Source organism: Podarcis tiliguerta (genome assembly GCF_965153285.1).
Source record: "Podarcis tiliguerta genome assembly, chromosome: 2".
NCBI classification, from domain to species: domain Eukaryota; kingdom Metazoa; phylum Chordata; class Lepidosauria; order Squamata; family Lacertidae; genus Podarcis; species Podarcis tiliguerta.
This window is the reverse complement of record NC_139535.1, coordinates 48674506-48699597: the sequence shown is the minus strand read 5'-3', so window position 1 is coordinate 48699597 and position 25092 is coordinate 48674506. Positions and strand designations below refer to the sequence as shown.

The 25092-nt window shown below is 39.9% G+C and overlaps 1 protein-coding gene across 4 annotated transcripts in view; it reads left to right on the top strand.

Annotated features, from left to right (window-relative positions):
• Nucleotides 1-25092, top strand: part of PRKCD (protein kinase C delta) — a 58761-nt gene that overhangs the window by 7485 nt on the left and 26184 nt on the right. For 2 of the 4 annotated variants that reach the window (XM_083429134.1, XM_083429135.1), the window contains exons 2-4: nucleotides 18515-18651; nucleotides 22402-22601; nucleotides 23418-23478. In XM_083429134.1, the coding sequence (XP_083285260.1) occupies nucleotides 18537-18651; nucleotides 22402-22601; nucleotides 23418-23478 (376 nt within the window). In that variant the 5' untranslated portion in view covers nucleotides 18515-18536. Of the gene's footprint in view, nucleotides 1-18514; nucleotides 18652-22401; nucleotides 22602-23417; nucleotides 23491-25092 lie in introns of all 4 variants that reach the window. The other 2 variants (XM_083429132.1, XM_083429133.1) reach the window with 1 other exon arrangement.

The following is a 25092-nucleotide window of genomic DNA, read 5'->3' as shown; positions in this document are numbered from 1 at the left end:
TGGCTGCACTAATATGGTGACTGACTTTGTAGTGATCCCACTTTCTTGACAAAGTTGAAGGTTAGGTGCCATGATGCATGTGACAATTGTTGTGTCTTCATGAGCAGGAGAGTTAAAACTCCTGTGAGGTGGTGGTAGTCTAGAATTGTGCATTTTACTAATTAACAAGAGTTTTCTTTCTTCTGTGTTATCCCCTTTAATTCTGAAAGTTTAGAAGAGGGGCATGATTAAGAGCCTTTATAGATCAGTGGCGTAGCGTGGGGGGTGCAGGGGGGCCGGCCGCACCGGGCGCAACATCTGGGGGTTAGGGGGTGCAAATCCACGGGTTAGGGGGCGCAAATTACTTACCTTGCCCCGGGTGCTGACAACCCACGCTACGCCACTGTTATAGATACATGAGTAGCTGTAAATGCAGTGATTGGAAATTGCTTGGTTTGGGCAATATGTTTTGTGGATACATTTTTGTACATGGGAGAAGAGCACTCAGGTTTTTAATTAAACAAAGAGGGGGCAATTATGCTTGGACACTTGACAAGCTTAAAAACGGAGGCTGGTAATTCATCAAGTATTTTTTAAATATTAATGTTGTAAGAACAATAAGGGAAGATCATTATCAACAAGTTTCATACTTAGGTTAATAACAAAACCTGAATCAAATAACTATTATTGTGAAACAATATGATTTCTTTTAAAGTTAATGTTCATGAACTATTGGTTTTATTACTATTTTATTCTGCACTCTTCTCCAACCCTGTCACTGATGGTTGTGTGCAAAGTCTTTTTCTCCTCAGAAAAAAATCTGGAGGGAGGCTAACCATGTGGCTGGTCCAACTTCACCACTGAATGCCATGGTTGAGTTTCCCTCATTCTAATCAATTTACCCATGAAGCAGTGACCTCTGTCACTGATGGTTGCTTGTGTTCCTCCTGTTCATATAGCTAGTAGTTATTGCCCTATTGCTGCAGAGGCAAGCTGTACCTGCTCCTATCCTTTCTAGCAAATAATACCATTCTTGATTTAAAATAAAATTAAAGTAAAAATGTGTGCCATCTACGCAATGGTGTTCCTGGAATATCTAACAGGCCAAATGGAAAGAGGGCCCATTGTGGTAGAAGGCTGTAGCATTGTGGTAGAATGCCTTGTTGTCATTTTCTAGTACTTCCAAAAATAAACAAATAACCTATTTTTTGTATCTTAGTATTTTATCTATAAACAAAGCATTACTAATGGCAAACAGTAGTTTTAAGGAAAAGCAACCACCTTAGTTGCTGCTAGTACATAAAAGCACAAGTCCTGCGCATGTATTCAGTGGGCCTTATTGCAGTGGGAGTTTTTACTTGAAGTGAAACTTATTCCTTAATAACTTATTGCTGCAAATATGCAAAACCACAGTTTCCTTAAAACACAGGTTTTTGGGGACATGCAAGGCTATTCTGTGTTTGGAATGCAACATTCCAGTTTCATTACTCATGTTTTCTAGAGTCTTGTTTAATAATTTGGAAATTCATTTACCATTGGACACATTTTTAAAAAAATCAAATTTACAAGCCTTAAAAAAAATACTCAGAATGTCCTTTAAATGTTTTGTAAATCAATTTTGTTGAGTTTACATCTGCTGCTAATGGGTGATGTAATTAGAATACTGTGGATTGAACTAGTGCAATTTCACCCCCCCACCCCCTGTATTTGACTACTGATATAAGAATTACCGGTACTTCTGAGACAGTAGCACTTTTGAATGAATAGAGAAGTAATCTAGTGTTGCTCATTGGAAGGACATGGCGTGGGGAGGGTCTATAAATGTAAGGATCTACGTAGGCCATAATACAATTATTCTCACATCCACGTAGCATCAGGCTATGCACATTAGAGCAGTGTGCCTGTTTTCTGTAATTACCTTGTGTGATATTATATATGTGCAGCCAAGGCAGGCAAAAAGAGAGTTTTGTATTGTTCTGAGGGAATCCTGCCGGTATGAGCCCTAAGTGTAGGCAAATTTAGGAGTCAGGCCTAAAAAAACCCATGAAATTTGAGAATGAGATTTTTCTCTAACAAAATATATTAAAGGCTCCCTGCTTTGGTTGCTATACTGTGACAGTATAAACTATGTATGTTTACCCAGAAGTAAGTTCCACTATATTCAGTGGGGCTTACTTAACCTGAGACATCTTTATTTTGGATGGAGTAGGGGGGAGAAAAGCAATTTTATTTTCTGCATGAATGTGTGTATTCAAATGGCTTGTGAATGAATGCTAACAGGGATATTCTTGTGCCCAAATAGCTAATATATAATGCAGATATGTAGTTCATTAATTTTGAGTTATTAACACTGGTCAAATAAATGAGATTCTAACATTCAAGTATTCTCTCACGTCTATAGCGTGGACAGCATACACACTAGTCTTGGCTATTGTTATTTGGGATGAAACATCTTGAGTGCTTTCTGTTACAACTAGCAGCTCTCCATATTAAGCATGCATGATATAGAGCATATAAAAATAGATTTTTTAAAAAAAAATCCAAAGACACTGGTCATATTTCTAATCTTTTTCTTTAAGCGTTATCTCAGCCCAGCCATATGCAGATTTAAGTGGGGTGCACAGTGCAATCCTAAACAATGTCTATGAAGAAGCAGGTCCTATTGAGCTCAGTGGGTCTTACCACGAGATAAGCATGCAGAGGATCACAGTCTAAGTCTATGGAAATAAATGCCTTTAAGCCCATCTTAATGCTGCTGAGGATCAGACTGTATTGATATAAGCCATGAAGCAGACATCTCTCTGGTTTACTGGTTTCTTTTAATATCTTAAGTTTTAAAGCATTTAAATGTTGATACACCCTAGAATAGGGTGGTGACAGAGACACACAGTAAGGGTGGGTGCAAATGGTTAAATGAAAGCAGTTTCAGTGATGAATTAACAGTAGTTCTTAGTCTTCCAGCAAACATCTGGGAGTAATTTTTGCATGTAGCCATGACGCAGCCCCTTATTGTACATATTTGTACAGTCGTACCTTGGAAGTCGAATGGAATTTGTTCTGGAAGTCCGTTCGACTTGCCAAATGTTCAGAAAGCAAAGCGCAGCTTCCGATTGGCTGCAGGAAGTTCCTGCAGCCAATTGGAAGCCGCGGAAGCTCCGTCGGACTTTTGGCTTCCAAAAATAGTTTGCATACCGGAACAGTCACTTCTGGGTTTGCAGTGTTCAGGAGCCAAAATGTTTGAACTAACATTTCGAACTAAGCTGTTCGAAAACCAAGGTACAACTGTACTAGTTTTTGTAACAGCACTTTATTTATTCAGTTGCCGGCTGTTGTAGGTATGATAAACTTCCATCAACACACATGATCATTTGCTATTCTCTCTTATCAGTGACTAATGTGACTTTATTAATATTACATTTATATCCCACCTTTCCTCTAAGGAGCTCAATTCCCCCTCTTCCCCCTTTATCCACACAACAACCCTGTGAGGTAGTTTAGGTTGAGAGACAGTGACTGGCCCAAGGTCACCAGGTGTGCTGGATCACCAAGTGGGCTTTTGAACCCCAGTCTCCCAAGTCCTAGTCTAGCACTCTAAGCATTACAGCACACTGGGAAATGCACTATTGGCCTTAGAGCTGTTATTGCTTATTATACCCAGCATACTGGAACAAGATTCTGTAGTGCAGTGCTGAGGAACCTCCAGACTGGGGGCCGAATTAGGTCCTCCAAGCCTCTTCATTTGGCCTGTTAAGCCATTTAGACCAAGCCACACCCACCTGTCACACACCTGGTATCACATAGTATCACATGCGACGTCAGGCGTGTGTTGGGTAAACTAGTGGGTGGACCAATAAGGGGGTTGCAGGCACCACTGATCTCCTTATTGTTGACAACTCCAAAATCCTATGTGCTACTCTTTTATAGAGCTGTGTGCAGTGCTTTGATGCCCCAACAACCAGCTGATTGCCAGTGCCCAATTGTTGGGGTTTGAGCACACAGTGTTTACCACACAGGTAAAAGTTGGTCATCTGACATCAGATGATTGACAGTTCCACTTCCCCACTCTTTTGATAGTTAGAGGTGGTAAGTGGCATTTTGTGAGAAAGCTTTGGTCCCTTCAAGGGAACTGCCTGGCCCCTAAGGAGCCAAACCACATCCCCCCTTTCATCTTATTTTTTTGCTTTGAAACTGCTGTTTCAGGCAATGGTAATTAAGAATGGGAAGGAGATAACTGATGCAGATGCTCCCCCCTCCCCCAGCACTCCCCTCTTCCTCTTTTCTCTCCACACTGCTTGTGAGAGGGCGGGAGTGCAGATGAATGAGTAAGAAAGGATGGGTATGTTTTCATGTTTTCTCCCTCTTATCATTTATGCAACAGCTGCTTTCCAAAATGCTCCTTCCTGGAATGTGAAGAAAGATGAGAGGGAATTCTGGGCAAGCAGAGCCATTGTTAAGCAATGGCTTCTTGCTGCTAATAAGAAACATTAGGAAACTGTGCCACTCAGGGCTGCAGTTCTCTACCAGAAGAAATGCAAGGGGGCAAGGAATGAGAGCTGGGAGTGGGGGTGCGTCTTGAGAAATGGGCAGTGGAGAGATAGGGAAGGCATTGCTTGCGAGATGCCTATTATGGAATTAAATTGGTTTGTTCCACCACCTCCCAGCATCTTCTCAATGGAGTCTGCCAGAGTTGTTGGAAAGTGAATTCTATTTTATGTGCAGGGCTGGGTCCAAGATATTTTGGTGCCAGGGGCAAAGGACAAAATTACACCTCTCTCCCATTCCATTTACTAAAGGCAAACCAGACCTGAGAGCAGCAGACCAGCTGCACAGGGTGGATAGCATTATGCACAAAGTTCTGTCTTCTACCATGAGACATTATTTGGGCAGTACTTCAGCATCTGAAAATTTATTTATTTTTTGGTCAGTTTAGTTGTCAGCAATCAAGCTTAAATACATATAAAATGGAAGCTTAAGATAGTTTCTGGGGTCTCCAGGTGGCCATTGTGGTGGAATGTGATAATTGTATGTAGGCTGAATTCCTGTTTCTGACTTAATAAAGCTGGCGACTCAAAAAGATAGGCCTGAACATATTGCATGACAGGACTCATCACAGCTGGAAGCTGCAAATATGCTTCCTGGTTGTTCCAAACACCACTGAGGTGTGGACAAATTAATAAGCACAGGTCTGGGTGGCACATGCTAGGCACATAGCTTTGGGTTTTTTCTTATTTCAGGTCCTAGTTTGAGTTTCCTGTCTTCCATTAATTTCTTCCCATGAAGATGAAAATGTATTTGTGATTCAACGTTGCCTCAAAGTGGCACAAATCCATATCCCTTAGACACACCAGTTCTGATGTTTATCATTCTCACTTAACTGAGCCATAGCGTGCAGAACAACTCTGACTGAAACATACTGTACATGAGAGTATGTGGGTTGTGTTTAGTGTTCTCTATGAAATGTCTTCTCAGTTTCAAGAGTCCCTTGTGAAACCCTTGTGTTCTTACCTTTAACAATATTATATTGATCCTGATGCTGTAGAGGAGCTTGAATCCTAAAACAAAATGCCATTACATGATACAAGGCATACTGTGCCAAGAGCACAATTTCAAACTAAGGCTTCTTTTAAAAAATTGGAAGTACTTTTCACTTTGGTGCCCTTTGTTTCTTTTAATCCTTGACACCAGTAGAGTACTACTGGAAGGAGTATCTATGGTTCTTTTATGTTAAATTTCACCACAAATAATTGCTATGTATTTGTGAGGTTAAGCACGATAATAGCTGCTAACATCCTGGTCATAAGTTCATTGCTTAGAAATGAAACCCTATTGGAGAGCCAGTGTGGTGTAGTGGTTAAGAGCGGTAGTCTCATAATCTGGGGAACCGGGTTCGTGTCTCCGCTCCTCCACATGCAGCTGCTGGGTGACCTTGGGCTAGTCACACTTCTCTGAAGTCTCTTAGCCTCACTCACCTCACAGAGTGTTTGTTGTGGGGGAGGAAGGGAAAGGAGAATGTTAACCGCTTTGAGACTCCTTAAAGGGAGTGAAAGGCGGGATATCAAATCCAAACTCTTCTCTTCTTCTTCTCTACTAGTTATTTCTAGTAGAGTTTGTTGAGGACCAGAGCCTAAACCACATGATCAACAAATAAGTTGCCAAGAACTAATGCCTGCTTTATTCATGTCTGGAAGATAAGAGCATTTTCCTTTTGGCCTGGGAGATGCATGCTCAAATCCCAGCCCAGTCAGTGTTGTTCAAAATCATTGTGCAAGCTGAAGGCAGTCATTTCATTGAAAGCCACTGAAATAATAACTGACTGCCACTTCTTTTCATGGTTACATGTTTAGAGGAGATGAAGCCTAATGCACTTGATAATTATAGGGAAAGCTTCATTTTAAGGCTCAGCTGGTTATTGTACAGAGCTGTAATGCAACTGCCAAAATAAAAGTGACTATCCGAGTAACACTCTGATGATCAGTAGAATGATTCTTTTCTACTAATATAAACTGAATTTAATAGGCTGTTTAGATGGGCATTAGTTTATTCCATATTGTTCCTGGCAACCTCTGAATTTGGTGTTGGAGAAGTATGTACAAGCTTATTAGTTCTAGGACAGAGTGCAATAAACAAAGAAAAAGAAAAGTTGAAAGGTGTTACCAGCCTTTGATTGACATGCTAGGGCGTCATACTCAATTACTTCTAAGCTGTTCTCAGACAGAAGAAATTGTGTATCCATCTGTTCCTCAAATTTGAAACAGAGTTTACAGTCAAATGCACCAGCAGGCTGTTCTTAGTTCAGGACCCTAAGAATGATATCCATGACTAGACAGGTAGCCACTCAATGGTACCAGCCAAATGATGCCCTGATTTTTTTCTTTGAACTAGGAATCAATATAGGTTTTTAAGAAACAAACACTTAATGTGGGCAGAATTTCTGTCCCATCAACAATTTCCTTGTAAAGCTGCCAAAAGATTTCTTGGCTTTCTCACAGTGTTGTTATCAGTCCCTGGATTAGATGTGGAGCAGTGAGAGACATACATCTAGAGGAAGCCTCTGGAACTATGAAAGAATGTAATCCTGAGATGTGTGTGTGTGTTTTAAATGGCATCATACTTTCCCCCTGCCCCAGAATGTATGGGGGAAATGGAATTTGACTTCTGTGTATCCATTGAGGATAAAGGAGGTTTGAGATGAGAGGTTGGATTGTGGGATAATTGGACTGGCTGGGCCACTGATTCATAGCAAGCCACTGATTCAAATGGAAATGCTGCTCACAATCAGCAGTGCAGGAAAATGGCCTGAATACTATTCCTCTCTAGTAAAGGAAGTATGATGAGTTGCCAGCTAATGCATAGATTAAAAAAAGAAATGATGGAAAGAAACTAAATTCTAGAAATGCTGCAGACAAGGATGATCCATTCTAGACTTGGACACCTATGAGATTCTGGCGATTCTATGCAAGTAGAGCATGGGAGTTGCACCCATAGCCCTACAAATGAGAGAGAAAACTCACGTCTTGGATTTTTAATTGGTCACAAATTTATTAGAAAAACTCTGAAGGATCTGCAAATAGGTATTGCTGCTGCGTGAAGTGGTTCAAAACAGAGTGGACTCCTGTAAGTCAGAGACTCGTAATACATAACCCTTGCTTTTTTGGACAAGCTTTAAAATGATTTACTTAGTTTATAGGTCTCAGATATGCATTTTCACTATGCAGCAGCAATAAAATAATGCAGGCAAAAATAATCTTAGTTGAAATTCAGCAAGATGGCACTCCATTATTTGCAGTGTGAAGAGTGGGGTGGATGACAGGAAACAGGCCTTATTTACTTCCTTTCAGGAGAAGAGAGAGTGTGAACTAAATTAGCCAACTGTAGCAATTAGAACTCTGTGGTCCTTAACTCCTTCATATACTAACTAGGAAATATGGATTGTTAGGTTTGACTGCAAATCTCCCACACCTGGGACCTTCTGCATGCAAAACAGATGTGTTACTTTCATCTCCTAGAAGGTGCCTCAAGATGTTCACCATTTTTTCCCTTCACACCAATTCACCTAACCCAGCACTGTATCTGCCAAAATGGGGAAAAGGTGGGAGCCTGGACAATTGCCAAACTTCCCAAGCCCAGTGTGACTTAGGCAGAAAACCTGTAAAATCCAAAAGTAATCAGGAACTCCAGGGGAGGAAAAATTCCTCTGTGGCTGCAACCAAAATTGGAAACCAGAAAAAAAAAACCCTTACTGGGTCAAGGGTAGGTGGGTGGGTACTGGTCAAGACCCCACTGCAGAGGCTGCACTGGATAAAACCAGTCCCAACCCGCGTCCTTCCCATCAAAACAAAACCAGTCATTTTGCAGTTAGTTCCAAGGTCATCTCTGGATGGTTGGCCGGGTGCAAACCATGTTCCCCTCCCCCCTGCAATTCTGAGGGAGGAGAAATAGTGTGATTTGATCTGCATGGAATGCATGTCACAGCAAACATGGTTATGGCAGCTAGCAAACAAAGTGTTTGTACTCTAAAGTGAGAGTGTGCAATAAAGGGACAGTGTGAATTTCTGATCACGGGGGTGATATGAATGAGTGTTTACATCCATCTGAACTCTCATGTCAATGCTGCAGTCTTGCTGGGAAGCAGCTACAGTCTTCAAACCAACCAGCTATGTGAGTGGGAGGAGATCGCTGATTACCATCAATTAGAAACTCAACATAGAGAATAGAAACTAGAAAGCTAGCATTAAAACTACATCCTCGGGCATGCTGCTAAATACGAAGCCGTTCTTATAGTAGCAAGCACTTATAGATATATTTATCTTTTCGCTTTTTGGGGAGGGCATGTAGGGAAGGAGTTAGAAAATATCTGAAGATATGTGCTCTGGGGGGTGGGAATATCTTATTTCTGAGGGTCAAACTACATGTGCTTGTCTTTTGTGTTATGTAAATATAAGCCAAGGGAAAGCCTGAGCAGCCTTGCCACTGTGGAGGATGGGGAAGAGGAATGTAACTCTTCCACTCCCTGACACAACTCTGACCATCTCAACATGTCTGGTAGTGCTGGGGAGCAGGAGTCTGTTGTCATTGTGCATGCCATCACCAATAACATGGGGGGAATGTAACCATGTAGTTCTTGAAGCAAAGGTTTAGATAGGAGATTAAAATTTGAGGTAGTTGTTTCAGAAGCATGTGTGCAGATGCTGTGAAGAAGGTAAATTCCATGTTAGTTATTGTTCCGGAAGAGATCAGAAATGAAGTTGCTAATATTATAATGCCTACGACGTGGCCACACTTGGCATGCTGTCTAAAGCTTTTGTCATTTTTGTCAAAACGGATACCGTGGAGCCGAAAAAGGCGCAGAACATGGAAACTTAAAATGATCAGGAGCAACTCCCTATAATGAAAGGTTACAATGTTTGTGGTTTTTTCAGATTAGAAACACACACACACACACACACACTTAAGTGGGGAGATGATAGAGATGCATAAAATTACACACAACGTGGACAGAGTGGATAGGGTTACTAGAACCCAGAGTAATTCAGGGAAGATGGGAGATTCACAACAAACGTGAGGGAAAAGGTACTCCTTCATGCTCTATGTAGTTGCACTGGTGAAGCCAGTGCCACAAGATGGGATGATGGCCACCAACTTAGCTTAAAAGTAAAATAAGACAATAAGGCTATTGATGACTACTAATCATGAGAATCATATGCAACCTCCAGGATTAGTGGTGACATTCCTCAGAATACCAGTCTCCAAAGGGAAAAAGACTGTTGTTGCATTCATGTCTGCTATTGGCCTTCCCAATGACATCTAGTTGGGAATTTTGAAGCTGGACTTGGATGGGTCTTTATTCTAATACAGGAGGGATCACTTATGCTTTTATCTTCCTACGTGACTTCTAAGAGAAACTCCAATTGGACACTTTCATTGAAATCAAAAAGAGAACTTCAAAGATTAGATATTCCCCCCGTACCTGGCAGAGTGATACTTAAACTCCCCCCTCTATAGACCCCACTGTTCCAGGGCTGCTGAGACTTCCCTTGGCCTTCTGTTTATGTAACACACATCCTGATTGCATTCAGACAAATAATATATCTAATTTAGCCCTGAAAGCTTATCTCATTCTGGTTTCTCATACATGTTCCAGAATTGTTTTGTCAAATAATTAATTCTTGGATTTCCGCTTTAAAAAGAAATAAAAATCGGTTTACAGTATATCAATGGATTACTCTGCAGTCATTGTGACAAGTTCACAAATCTTAAATAGTTTGCTTACATCCAAGTATCTTACCTTATTTTTCTTTTTTCTGATTGATTATAAATCCTCTGAACAGGAACTGTAATCATTTCTTTGTTCTGGGCAACATCTAGTACAGTCAGTGCTTGTTCAAAAGAAATCTTGCCTATGAGAGGAAGCTAAAATAGAGATTCAGGTTGAGAGTAATAGATTTAATCCTTGAATTAAGGTGCTTTATACTCTTTGGTTTCCTTTCACAGTTTTTTGGTGTATAGCTGGGAGAAAAACGATCTAGCTTGATCCCAAAAATTGATAAGGAATTGGTTTATTTCTACATTCACCCTCCCCCACCCATGCACTAAATTACATGTATATGGTCCAGATGCTCATTATTCACACTTACATGTTCTTTCTGTTGAGCATAATCCCCTGGAAACTAGTAACTTTTCCACTGTAGATTTTGTATTTTATTAAAAAGTCATGTTATAATGGAAATGGACTGTTTATGGATTGTTCAAAACAATTTATCTGAAAAGAGCTACATCCAACTCTTTGGTCTGTGAAATTTCCATTTGGTCTTTGAGAGCGGGGAGGAGGAGGTTGGAAAGCAAAATATAAATGGAAATTGCTCCATTAGCTGTTTGGGGCTCCTTAACATTTGTGAACTGTTGGTGCAGCAGAATCCCTGCAGTTAATCCATTATTTCAATTATGTTAAGCATTGAGGTTAGACTTGTGAAGGAAGTTGGCATTCAGACGGAAAGTACTGCAGAGCATAACTGTAAATGGTAGAAGGCTAAAGGCTGCCTATGCAAAAGCATAAAGCAAAACCACTAACACTTTCTACAAGCATTCCTTATTCTTAACATAAAGAAGCTTTAAGTTGTTTTACACATCTTGGGAGTTGAAGTACTTTAATGAGAGGAAAGAGGGATTCATAAATAGATGAAGTACATTCTTTTAAATGACCACTTGAGACATGTAGGAATGGAGAATATTTTTTCTCATCAAATAAGCTGTTCTTTTCTTTTTATTTATTGTATTTTTATATTTTGCTGGAAGCCGCCCAGAGTGTCTGGGGCAGACCAGTCAGATGGGTGGCATATAAATAATAAAATTGTTGTTGTTACATTGGTCACAGGACATATGCCAGAAAACCTTTTTTCCATATTTCCAGTCAAAATTACTGTAAGTTTGACACTTGCCCATGAAACATTAGCTCATTGTGTATATTGCGGCAAGTGGAATTTTGGTTTTGATTCATGTTTTAGTGAGAACAGTTGTCATGAAGTAACAGATCAATTCTTGATGTTGCAAAACTGTTACATGAATCACATTGATTATATTTGTAGGGAAGATTAAGCTGGTTAACGAATAAATGGTTTAATATTAATAGGAGTTCACATAATATGAGCTAAAACACAAATATTATGTAAAGAAGCTTACAAATGTTACATTTGCCACTATGGATTTACACACTGCAAACAGAAAAATGCCAAAACAAACCATACAATTCAACTGAATTAACTGCATAACTCTCTAGATGTGTTGTATTGCCTCAGCAGCCCCATGCTAAGGACAAATCTAGGGGGGAAACCTACCCACATGCTATTTCTGCATGTTTTGAACCCACTATTATTCACCAAGGGTAGGAATCCATAAAAACAACATGAAGAACTGGTCCTTCTGCTTAGTACTGTTGATTTGAAGGCACTGAATTTACAGTAGTTTCAATGTTGGGTGTGCCCTGATTTCCTAGCACCCACCCAGCTACATTTCATCTTTTTTGAACTAGCCAATAAATTTTACATTGTGTGGCTATGCTGTTTTCAAGTGTGTAGCATACTGAGAGGGGAGACCTGTCAGGCCATGCTGGAAAAAATGGATATAACCTTGGTATAAAGAATAGGAATAAAATTGTATTTCTACTTACACTGTTAGAGGAAGGTTGTTGTTTTTAATGTAAGGTTGCAGTTTTAATATGACAAAAGCTGGGTGATTAATTTGCCAAGCAAAAAACAATTTCACTTGTCTTCAGAATAGAGAACAAAATGTCACTGTTGTTGCCCTCCTGGTAGAACAAATTGTGAGATTATTAACATTCCAGTTTGCAACAATGTCCCTAGTTATGATTTTTTTTACACAACAAATGGAAGCTAAGGAGCTAAATGGCACCTTAAACCTAGGTTATGGGCACAACAGAATGTCTAGGCGCACTTTTTTATAAGAAGAACATAAAGTTTATAAGAAGAACACAAAGTTGAAAATGAACTACAGCTAAAATATGTTCATTTTTCACATGGTCTAGTCTTTCCCCTGCACACCCCCCTAATATTCTTAAGAGGGTCTTTTCTCCAGTCTTCAGAGGGTAGCTGGAAGTGGGGAGGCAGAAAAGGGTCATCCTTTCCTTCCACTCTGTGGTTTTAATTTGAAATCTTAGGCACAGTACTGCACCCTGAGCTCAGAATCTGCTCACACTAATGAAATTCCCTGTCGCAAAATGCATCTATAAGTTTCAAACACTGATTACAGTATAATTTGCTAATCAAAGCCTGCTACTGATCTTTTAATCCCAACCCTTCCAAACACCAAAGCTTTGCATAATAAGTTCTAGTATGTTTATTATCTCATTTACACAAAAGCATCTATAGCAAATAGCAACCTTTTAACTACTTGTATATTGGTAAAAACATAGCTTACACTGATACAGGAGAAAAACAAATAAACAGGGGGAAAAGATATATAAATATTGATCCAGACGTATAAGTGGCTAACTTGTGAAATGGAAATACATATTTTATTTAAATACATATTTTATGTAACCAACAAGTATATAAATGACTGTTTATATATAAAACAAAACATCTAGTCTCAGTAAGAGCTTGCTTTTTTCTTTGTTCTTTTTGTAGACAGGGTTGGGCATGGGCAACTGGGAGACTGCCTGACAAGGTAGCAGGGAGGTCAAACTTGGGCCTTGGTAGCACTTTCAAATCCATTTTTGCCTTGAGAGTTGCAAGAGATTCTCACTTTGAAAACTGATGTCTGTACCTTCCAAGCTTTATGCATGTGTATGGAGTAGCTTCTGGGGGTCTTTTGCCCAGATAAGAAAGTTCCAGTATACAGTGGTACCTCGGGTTAAGAACTTAATTCGTTCTGGAGGTCTGTTATTAACCTGAAACTGTTCTTAACCTGAGGTACCACCTTAGCTAATGGGGCCTCCTGCTGCCGCGCAATTTCTGTTCTCATCCTGAAGCAAAGTTCTTAACCCGAGGGTTGGATGAGTCTGTAACCTGAAGCATCTGTAACCCGAGGTGCCACTGTAGTTCCTTAAGTTTTTTTATAGCATAAATTAATATTTATTTTTTGGCTGAGAGGTTTTCAACCTTTTTGGGTCCACGGCTCCCTTGACCAACTACATTCTTTCTGTGGAACCCCTGTGGGTCTCAGGAGCCCAGTTAGGTCACCCCTTGCCTGCAGAGCTGGCAGCCTCTCACCCTTTTTTGAACACCCTCCCTTGTGAAGTATTCCCTCAGCCTCCTCTCTTCTCCCCTCTCCTTAGGAGTCCTCTGGGCAACTGCAGCTGCCGCCCTTGGTCTCTAGCTTACCCCCTGCCCCAGGTGTACTATGTGCTGCTGCTTCTCATTAAAGCATAGCTTATTTTTAATGGCCATTTAATGAGATTTGTGAACCAGGCCAATATATTTTCCACAATACACTGAAATATTGTGACTAAATCATTACTTTTATTTCTCATTGATAACTGAAATATTCTTTCTACATTTTGTAAGTAGCTTATCCTTCTCCCACCTTAAAGCTAACACAAACAGAATATCTTAACATTTTGTTTTTGTTTTTTTTTTTAACAGATAAAGCACTGTGTTTCATTCCAGTAAATATTGTTTTGTTAGCAGCTGTTATGTTCCTTGGAGTGCTATGAGAGCTGCTGTAGAGACCTCTGAAATATAGGGAAGCAAACAGTTTCCGCTCAGCTTTTGTCAGTCTAGCAGTACTTTGTTTTAAACATGGGAGCCAATAAAGAGACATTGGTCCAGTTCATGCACAATGCTCAAACATGGAACAGCACAAATGAGTAAATGTAGGTTCCCAGGGTGAAGTTTGCATCTGCTGTGCTCCTCATCTGCTGCTGCTGCTGTTGCAAACAAATATTGCTTAAAGCTTGAGATTTGTCTGGACAAGAAAAACCACAGCCTAGGTTCAGATGTATTACAGCCGTACCTCTTGTCATGTCAGTCTCCGGTTGCGTTTATTCAGGATACGAATGTGGCAAACCCGCAAGTGTATACTTCCGGGTTTCACCGCATACTCATGCACAGAAGCTCTCTGCGCATCTTGCACATGTGCAGAAGCGGCACTCTAGTTGTGGACTTTTTGGGGTGTGAACAGCACCCTAGAATGGATTGAGTCCATAACTAGAGGTACCACTGTACTGAGCCCAGCATCAACAGGACTGGGGAAATAATGCAGCAGGTGTGATCTTCACTTTTGGCGCCCATTTGTGCACACTGAATCATGCTTATGTGTGAACCAGGCCAGCAAGTCACCAAGTCATTGGAAACTATCAAACCTGAATTCTTATTTTCCTGTTCTTAACAGTCAATGACATCTTGAATAAAATTTTTGGGAAAGCATGTTGGCTGCTAAATGTGTTTTAGGATCCTTGCTAAGCACCACTTGCTTGCAATGGGTGTACGTGTATATGGTACACAAGCACATATGCAAATATCATCTCAAGGACTAGATGGGAAATGCTGACTTCTCCCCCTAAATGGTAGTCAAATAATCTTGTTGGCAATGATGAACATTAGTTTACCAGGAAAATGCTCACCACAGCAAAAATAAAAAAGCATTTGATCCACATTACAATCTCTTCCTCTTTAAAATCATATTTCATTTATCTTCCGTTTTATAGCCTGCTGTAAGAGCTTCCATTTTCAAAGAAGGATATGTACCTTGGAATGAAAGGGTTTATAATAGTTCGTTCCCTACTCAGTAGCAAGCAAAGCATATTATCAGTTCAGGAATATGTACTATATTAATTCAAGATTTGTAACTGTTTAGAGAATATGATCCAGGGGGAAAAACCTTCAGTTTGAACTGTTTAAAAGGATCTGATTCATACTCTAGAAACTGTGTCTTTCATATATATGTTTGGGATAAATAGAAATAATTGGGGGGGGGGGGACTAAACTCACATAGTCAAATACACAGCTAGGAGATGTACTGGCAATACCAAGAAGTGCCTCTGAAAGATGAGCTGCCAGTGAGAAAGGCCTTTTCCTGGCTTTGTTTTGGGCTCTCCCCATCACTAGTGCTGTTCTTCTAGAAAGAAAAGGTGCCAGTACTCACCATGAAATTGTTGTTACAACAAGTGCCACACTTTTACCCTTGAGTACCCCCAGAAAAAGCACTGCCCATCACTGATACTGTCTTAATTCATGGCAGCAAGGGATAATAGGCCTCTGGCAAAGGTTAGAATCATAGAGCTGGATGGAAGGGACCCTGAGGATCATCTAGTCCAAACCCCCTGCAATGCAGAAATATGCAGCTGTCCCATACAGGGATCAAACCTGCAATCTTGGCGTTATCAGCATCACGCTCCAACCAACGGAGCTATCCAGGGTTATGTTATTACTGTAAAATGCATGTTCTTCTTACTTCCATTTTGCTTTGAAATCTGCTCCATTAATAACATAGTCTGGAGTGAAACAAAAAGAAAGAGGAACTTTCTGCAAAGTGGAACTGGAAGAATCTGGAAGGTGGCATACCTGTGCCAATGACTGGAGTGACCAGTGGATGGGATGGTGGTGGTCTGAATAATAAAGACTGGAAGAATAACCCAAGAAAATCTTTAATAAAAACATTTTTTTAAAAAAAAAAATTAAGACTGGAAGAATTGAAGGCTGCACCTTCTTCATTTATTCACACCAGCCATTGTGTGAGGTGGCAAATGGTGGCAAGGAATTTGTGGCATCATTGTGTATCTTATGGTTGGGCTTTGCTTATAGTAATCAGGGTGTATTCCTCGGTTTAGGTTATAACATAATAAGTGGTGCTTATTTGAAATTATACACCAGTTATTTATGGTTATGTTAAAATACAACATTAAAATACGACATTTTTAATCATAGCAAATGAAACCCTTTCGTTGGACTGACAAAATAGTATGCAAGAGTGTGCTGTGCATTTTAAAAAATGGTTTTAAGCCAATTTAAGACAGAAGCGACACTTTACAACAATTCGTGTTGTAGTATGGTTTCTGAAGATCAATTACTGATACAGTGGAAAGAGCGCCACCTACCGATTTGCCAGGATGAGCCACTGACAAGCGAGTTTTTTGCAGATCTCATGTGGAAATCTACCTGTGAAACAGAATTGCTCTGTGATTAAGATTGACTTCAGTGTAAGGAAGTAGTAAAGGTTATATTTGTGTGGTTGCTAATGCAGGACAGGTGAAGAGTGTTACTAAAGCAATGGAGAAATTAAATATATATATAGATATACTGTATAGATATAATGGGGATTACAGTTGTGAATTCGTTTTTGTCTTTTAATTGAGGAAACCAAGATGTGTGTTTGCCCTACAATCTCATGCCAAAATACACATCAGATCTGAAAATATTTTTATAATAACATGCATGTAATTGAGAGAACAAGCAGACAGTAGGGAATGAGGTCCAAATAATTCCGAATGATTTAAGCAAGCAAATGGGGGAAAGAAGAAAGACAGGATAGAACCTGATCTGATTTGTGGGTTAGAGTAGTTTTTGTTTTTTTAAAAAAGACTGAAAGTACTAGGTGGCAGGGGAAAGTACTAAAACCAGATGCTTTTGTACTTCATGCATATTTCACAAGTGAAATACTGGACTTCCTAATTATGCAGGCAAATAGATCACATAAGTTTATCTGTGTGAAAGGTTTCCCATGCACATGAATGATGATTCAATCAAGCTTCACATATTTTGAGGTTTAGATCATAGTTTCTGGCTGTAATGCTTGTAGCTTGTACTGAGAATGTGCAGACTGAATGTCTTGTGATATGTTAGAAAATGTAAGGATGACCTCATGTCTATTTGTAAACATCAAACAGACTTCTTTTTAGTTTATCTTTCATTACAGATTTTGTTTTTCTTTTATAGTAATATTGGACCACAGGCTTTCTAAAGCAGAGTTTTCTCTTAGGTCTGAAATATTTGTCATCTAGTGTTGCTTTAAAAGATGCATAGCTAATATGTCAAATTGGAAGTATTTTAACTTTAATGTTTATATTTAAGTACGCATGATTTGCTTATAATTTTATACTGTGTTTTTTATTCTATGATATGCTTTTATGTGAGTCACCTTGATTTCAGTTTGGGGGTTGGGTGAGATATTAGTATTTTGAATGAGAAGACTTATAACATTAAAATCTTTATACCAAGCCGTCTAGACAAAATGGGGGTAGTGATTTATTTAAAGTAAGATGAAGCAAACAAATGAACAACATTTGTGCTCTCATTTAGTCCAGAGAAGAATGAAACATTCTACTGATGACTTGTTTTGGGCGCTTGTGTCAGCCTTAAACACAATGACAGAACTGCAGGGAGCCAAACACATGTTTGCTTTCTGATAATAAATTTGTCATTAGCTAAATACTGGTGGGGCTTAAGTGTCTTATCAAGATGGACAGTGATCTAGAGCAATAAGTTTCCAACAGCAGGATAAGAAAAATGAAGAGATTTATGTATGATGTGTCAGTTAGAAAGGTTAATTATGGCCACTAGCCAAAGATATGTGGTTTGGTTCCAAAAAGTGTGCACTGTGAGCAGAAAAGCACTTCTGCTCATCCTGCAGTTTTCAAATCTTCCAGCCATCTGCAGCCTCTCTTATGCCATATCTCACACCATTTCCCAAGGTCCTCAGACCTTATAGATCTGGTTTTGGGGGTACAGAAAGTGTGAAAACCTCTATTCCATGAGAAGAGCGAGACACTTAGTTCTTAGGAGCTGAGCCAATATGCACACAATAACATGATGCATTTTGCTTTTTGGTTTTAAAAAGCTATATGTGAACTAGAATGTCTGGATTCAGATTTACTCTGAATTGGATTTATTATAATTTTACTGGAAAGAAAGAAGCATCTAATCTTTTCCCTATAAATTTAGTCAACTCAGCAGATGGGTATCAGAACACACCAGGAGTTGATTTCAAGCAAGGTTTACTGAGTCCTTTCTTCATCTTATTTTCTCCACACGGCCCAATTTCTAACTCTAGCCTTAACTTTTTTGTCTGTTTTTCCCCTGTGTAGGTTTACAATTGTGCTATGAGAAATGGCTCCCTTCTTACGAATATCATTCAACTCCTTTGAGCTAGGACCTATGCCGAATCAAGGAGAGCAACTACAGCCATTCTGTGCAATAAAAATGAAAGAGGCCTTGACGACAGGTAAGAAGATTGATCAGTTGAATTGATTCCATTTGTGGTCTGGAATTCCTCACATATGGTCTGGCAGGACCCGAGTCTAATTGTGTGCTTGTTTATGAGAAAGGAAATCTCACTGAGTCGGTAGCGATGTACTCCAAAGTAAATGTGTATACGATTACAACCTTAAGGTGTCAAATGATGCAGTTTCTAGTCTAATGTATGTGGCATAGGCCAGTTTAATCCCAATGACAGGGAAAGAGTGAAGAATATGGCTATTTGTGTACAGCATCATTTGGATTTAAGTCATCTGATCATAGGCAATGTATCAGGAAGAGATGATGATGATGATGACGATGATGATGATGATAATAATAAAAAAAAATAATAATATATTTATACCCCAGCCATCTTCCAACAAAATATTAAAATACCATAATACATCAAACATTAAAAGCTTTCCTAAACAGGGCTGCCTTCAGATGTCTTCTAAAAGTCTGGTAGTTATTATTCTCTTTGACATCTGGTGGGAGGGCGTTCCACAGGGAGGGCGCCACTACCGAGAAGGCCCTCTGCCTGGTTCCCTGTAACTTGGCTTCTCGCAGTGAGGGAACCGCCAGAAGGCCCTCGGTGTTGGACCTCAGTGTCTGAGCAGAACGATGGGGGTGGAGACGCTCCTTCAGATATACTGGACCGAGAGATAAAGGTAGCTTTGAATAAAAAATTCAAATGGATGTACCACCATGCTGGTATGTACTATGAATTTTTAACACCTTATTTTTTAATGTGAAAGCTGAAGTTAATCAATTATTATTTCCATTTTTATTATTTTAGTCTTGTTGCATTATTTTAAATCCAAAGCATAATGTGAGAATGGATTCGGTGTGAAATGCCATCCCCGTCATATCTTGAAAAGATACTTCTTTACTACAATCCATTACTAGAGCCGGAAGGCTTTGTTGTCCAATTAGCAGAAGATTGTTTTGTTGCCTGCTTTTCTTCTCTCTTCAGAGTCCATTATTCAAAAGTCACTTTTTTGGGTGGAACTCAACTCATCAGCAGGAACTGTCTTGTGGTTCCACCTACATATTCTGTCATTCTTTTTAGAAGAAGACCACTGTACACAGGCATGCGAAGGATTATTATTATTGTTATTATTATTATTATTATTAAAATCATAGTTCAGAGAAGGGTGTGCAAGAAGAATTTCTCCTTTCGTTACTGAAAGCCTAATTCAGGTTGTTGTTACCATTCAATGTCATTTCCCATCCAGTTCAGTGGTGCACCCATCTGCTTTTCTGCTGCCTATAACTTCTGTGCTTTCCATTCAGTTTTCATGAAGGTTTTACATGTTGATACAGTACTTCCGTGTGTTGTGTATGTGTATGTGTATGTGTGTTTTGCACTGAAAACTCTCGGCATCTGGGAGGAAGGCTTTCCAACTAAAAAAAAGGGGAAAAAACACCTTTGGCTAAAGAGGTCAGGGAAACAAGGTATGCCTGCATCTTAGGAAACAGTATCTTTGATAACCTTTTATCAGGATAAGGAGGTTCCCTAGAGCTTCGATGGATAAACCCTGGCCCTGTGTGACTCCTTTCTTAGAAGGCTCAGGAGTATTGCTGGCCTTCCTTACTGAACTTTAGACCCTTAAAAATATTCTTGAGGCCTTTTCTTTTGCACTGCATGAAAACCAATTGTCACCCAGGGCTTGGACTAAAAATAGTTACATAATAAGTGCTTTCTTTCCTTCTAACTTTAAGCAATGGCTGTTGCTATTAGAACTAGAAAAGCTCGTTCGTTTCCATTCTGTATGTTCCATGGACCCTTTTTGGAAAGAAATGAATGGACCCTTTTTTCCCCATTTATTATGGAACAAATGCATATCCATACTGTGAATGAAGATTTAAAAGTATTGCTCTGGTTTATTTTAAATATTTTTGGATGCACAAATAGTTCAGCAAAATGGATAAACTGAAAATCTTTAATATTTTATCTGTTCATAAGTAATACATATACACTTTTATGTCAGTGTAATCATTGTGGGAGAGCATGTTGAAGTTGAACAAAAAAAAATCATTTGACCTCTGTCTCATAATTAACATTTTCTAATTCTGGTCCATGTGCCAGTAAAATCCGTACACCCAAATGTCACTCAAGTGAACATTTTCTAGCCAAATGTAAAATGGGGGAAATATTTTCTTAGGCCCAGGCTGATTACTGCATAGTTGGATTTCCTCCTTTTAGGCCAACACAGTCAAGCATGTGTTAGATCACCACGACAAATGGGTAGAGTTCCTTTAAAATCTTCAAGAAAAAATGTAACAGATGCTGGAGGGGATACTAGAGCAGCATTAATCTTTATCTGGAAATTCATGGGCTGCCGATCTGCCTTTGAGGACATTGTTATAGAAGTTGCCACAACAAAATTGCAGAAAGGGTAGAGGTTGGAAGCTCTGAGATTCACTTTTCATTAATTGAAAACATCTGCTCTGAGTAGCTGTTACTAGAAAGGATCTCTGAGACCAGGTAAAAGCTTTTTGGCAGAAGCAGAGGAGATAAAGCAGAAGTCTGCAGAATGCAGAATATCCTCAGGTGGCTATTTGTGAACATTTGGCAAGCTAACATCAGCCTGCTTGTCAAATACCTAATTTATAATGTTGGTTTTGGCAGTCCTTGCCTAATAAAGCCAAACTGAGGTGCTATTCTTTACTACTGTTTGGACAGTCCATCATACTGAGAGACGTGCATCAAACAAAACAGCTGTTGGATAAACATAAACTTAACTCTGAACTTAAATCCTATGTCAGAATATTAAGGAACCGATCACTCTCCATACAGTTTACAGAGATTCGGCTATTTATCATGGCTCAACTAACACAGTTGCCAAAATTGGGCCTGGATATTAGGCCGCATTTGGAAATCTGAGAAACTCTTGTGGGCACCACTATAAAATGGCTTTCATTGGGCATCTATCTAGTGACAGAAAAGCTGCCCAAGGGATCTTTGATGTCATGGAGGACAAATAACTTTGCAAAAGAGAGAGGGAGAGCATGCCTATAAGAGAGAAGTTGGCTCTGAATCCCAACTTTGAAAACAGATATTTCCCGTGCCCCAAAGCACAACCCATTTCACAGAAGTAACACACATCCACCCCACAAAGCAGCTAAACAATTTTGGCAATTCCCCAAATCTGGAAAAGCTGTGGGGGCATTGGGGAAATCAGGGGAAATCCACTCACCACCTTAAGGCACAAAAAACAGGCAAACTCTACTGAAGAAGTCAAACAGGTGAGACCCACCCATGTACCCCAAAAAGCAACACACATGTTGAAGGCAAAATCCATCAGCACAAACAAGAGAAACATCCCACATGGGTCCCAGTGGCATTCTGGGGAAGGGAAAGGGAGGAGGGTTGATGTGGTTGGACGCCTGTACTTGGTTTTCCTAGGAGCTTAGTGCCACCCAAAGCACAATAAAGGAAAATAAACTTTTTAAACAATGAGAAGGGCCAGGGTTCTCCATTGGGGCAATGGGCTGGGGACCCTAGGGAAAAGGCAATCTAAACAATGACTAAAATAAGACTTATTCAATGTTCATTGGCTGTTATTGCAGTTGATGTGTTTTTAAAAAATCCTTCTTTGTTATCTTAACATTGTTGAGATTTATTTCCTGGCTATAGTTCTAATAAAATTAAAATCGTCTGTTGGTTGTGATTGTGAAATTTAGTGTTTTTCCTGGCAGCTCTTCATTTATGCCTTTTCTGTGACATTTCCAGAGAGAGGCAAAACCTTGATTCAAAAGAAACCCACTATGTACCCAGACTGGAAATCTTCATTTGATGCCCACATTTATGAGGGCCGCGTCATTCAGATTGTTCTCATGAAAGCAGCAGAAGACCCATTATCTGAGGTGACTGTGGGTGTATCTGTTTTGGCTGAAAGATGTAAGAAAGGCAATGGGAAAGCAGAATTCTGGGTGAGTATGACACCATGTGATTAATTATTTTCTACTGTGTTACCCTAAGTCTATACAGCTTAGAAGCAGATCTCTAGAGGGCCACATGCTCATAGCATAGGAATTTTTCACTTGTTAAGATTATTCTCAGCAGAACTTCATGTTCTCAAAAAATGGGAATGCTCCTTGTCTAGTTCCTTAGAAAAGGAACATAATGTGTGCTTCAACGTGCCTCATGTCCTTGATGTCATTACTGTGTCTTATTTCCACAACCTTGCTCTGTATCCCTGACGGGGATAGAGAAAAGATTAGGCTAATTTGTGATAAACTGATGGGCCTTGCAGTTGTGACGTGTGCCCTCAGGATTTTAATCTGTCGGATGAAGTGCTGGTGAGCTAGTGGATCTGAGGCTGATAATTTACCCCAAAGTGAATTTGCCAGCAGTGGGTGGCATTGTAACCTGGTAGTCCATAAATCTGGGCAAAGCTCAAATGATGTTCTGCTTATTTAGAGAGGCTCTCAGTGGGAAACTGTGGGAATCGGTGGTATTTGGGTTAATGCAAATGATGTGGAACTTCCATACAGCCAGACAATCCTTGTATGGTTTTATTGTTTACATTCAGCTGACGATAAATGAAATGTGGGGTGACTCCATAATAATTAAGAAACTAACAGTATCAACATTGTTGTCATTGTGAAATAGATGTGAGAGAGAAGGAAAGTAGTCTTCAACTGTGACTTGCCCCTCTGCATGTGATATTTTCAGAATGTAGAACAAGATGTTTGTAGGAATTTTAGTGTAACTGGAAGGTAATTTGTTGATTTTGTTCTTCTTAGCTTGACTTGCAACCTCAAGGGAAAGTATTGATGGCTGTACAATATTTTCTAGAAGATGGAGGTAAGGAAATGGGTGAATATTAATATTATTATTCTTCAATATTATTATGATGATGCAATATATAGTAAACATTAATTTTAAATTGGATGACGCTAGCTTGGATCCAGAGATGTGAGAATGGAAGGTGACTTCCCTGTTCCTCCTTCAGCAGCCTTCTAAGTCCCCTGAAGAGCCTCTTGGGATAGCCTATGGAATGGAGTGAGTTGTGGCATGGGAGCTGAGGATGGGGAAATCTTCCCAGATGGAATGGGAGGTTCCCCAACCCTCAGAAAAAAGTTTGGGGGCATCTCAGAGGGCTGCCAGGGGAAGAGTGTGAGCTTCTTTGCTTCACCCAAGTCAGACATGTGTGAGAAGAGGTTCTGTGTACATACTCACATGAGCATTCCTCCATGCAAGGGGGAATATGCAAAGGGCCATAGCTTAGTGGTAGAGCATTTGCTTTTCATGCAGAGGGTCCCAAATTCAGTCCTCAACATCTCCAAGTTGGGCTGGCAATGTGTGAAAACCTGGAGAGCTGCTGCCAGTCATTGTAGAGAAAGCTGAGCTAGGTGGAATGATGATGTAAGCCAATATAAAGTACTTTTCAAGGTTGCACATAAATGAGCGTAGATGCCCTTCTGATGTGTGCATGGACATTGATGGATGGGTGACTGGCCACGGGATGTGGTGAGAGGCCAGCTGATAGGGACTCTTAACCACCTTATGCACCCTTTTATGTGTTGTGGTCATCTGGACACAAACTCAGAAGCTTCTGCTTCATAAGCGTTGCTGAAAATTCATTTTCTATACCACAGGTGTTCCTCAGCCTGTTATCAAAGTGTTCTTGTTACCCGAAAGTGCACTGGCAGACACTTTGCTTCAGCAAAAGAAGTCACTTTGATCCTCTGCCACCCTCAAGAGGTTGCACAGGGTATGAACATTTCTACCGCTGTTCTTCCTTTTTAGCCCATCATGGTTGCTCAAGGAGTTACAAAATCCAAGGATTTCCTTGGGCCTGGCAGGACTGGAACAACATTGGTTGATACATTTGCATACTATGCCCAGTTTAAATAAACCAGTGTTTTGCTTCCAGGGAAAAGGTATTGCATCAGCACTGAAAGCTCACTAGTTTGGCGAATTTTCACTGGGTAAACTACCAAAAGCACATCTTGTCAGTCACCTGAGGTACCATGATCTCCTGTGAAGTGTATTCTTTTGCCCATTTGATTGCAAACGACATGGACAAAGAAATTCTCAAGGGGTTGCAGGCACCATGAATCATTGCCTGTAAAGCCTGCTCCCATTGGCTGCATGGTTTGATTTCTGACTATGCAGGCAAACCCTTGGGGGACCGCAAGCAATGATGGTCATATGGTTGACATATGGACTGCAAGAGGCCACATCTTTACTTGCCCCTATGTGTGGGCATGTCTTGGGAGAAACTACCTTGTGTGCCTAATTAGGACCTTTGCTGGGTCCACAAGCCAGAGGTTCCTCGCTGATGAATTAATCAGTTAAATGTTGTAGCCTTAGTTTTCAAATGTGGGGGTAAATTAAGAAAAGGAACGTGTAAGCAGAAAAATATTCTCATATATAGTACTTGTAATTTATTATGCAAGTTTATGGCAAGAAATT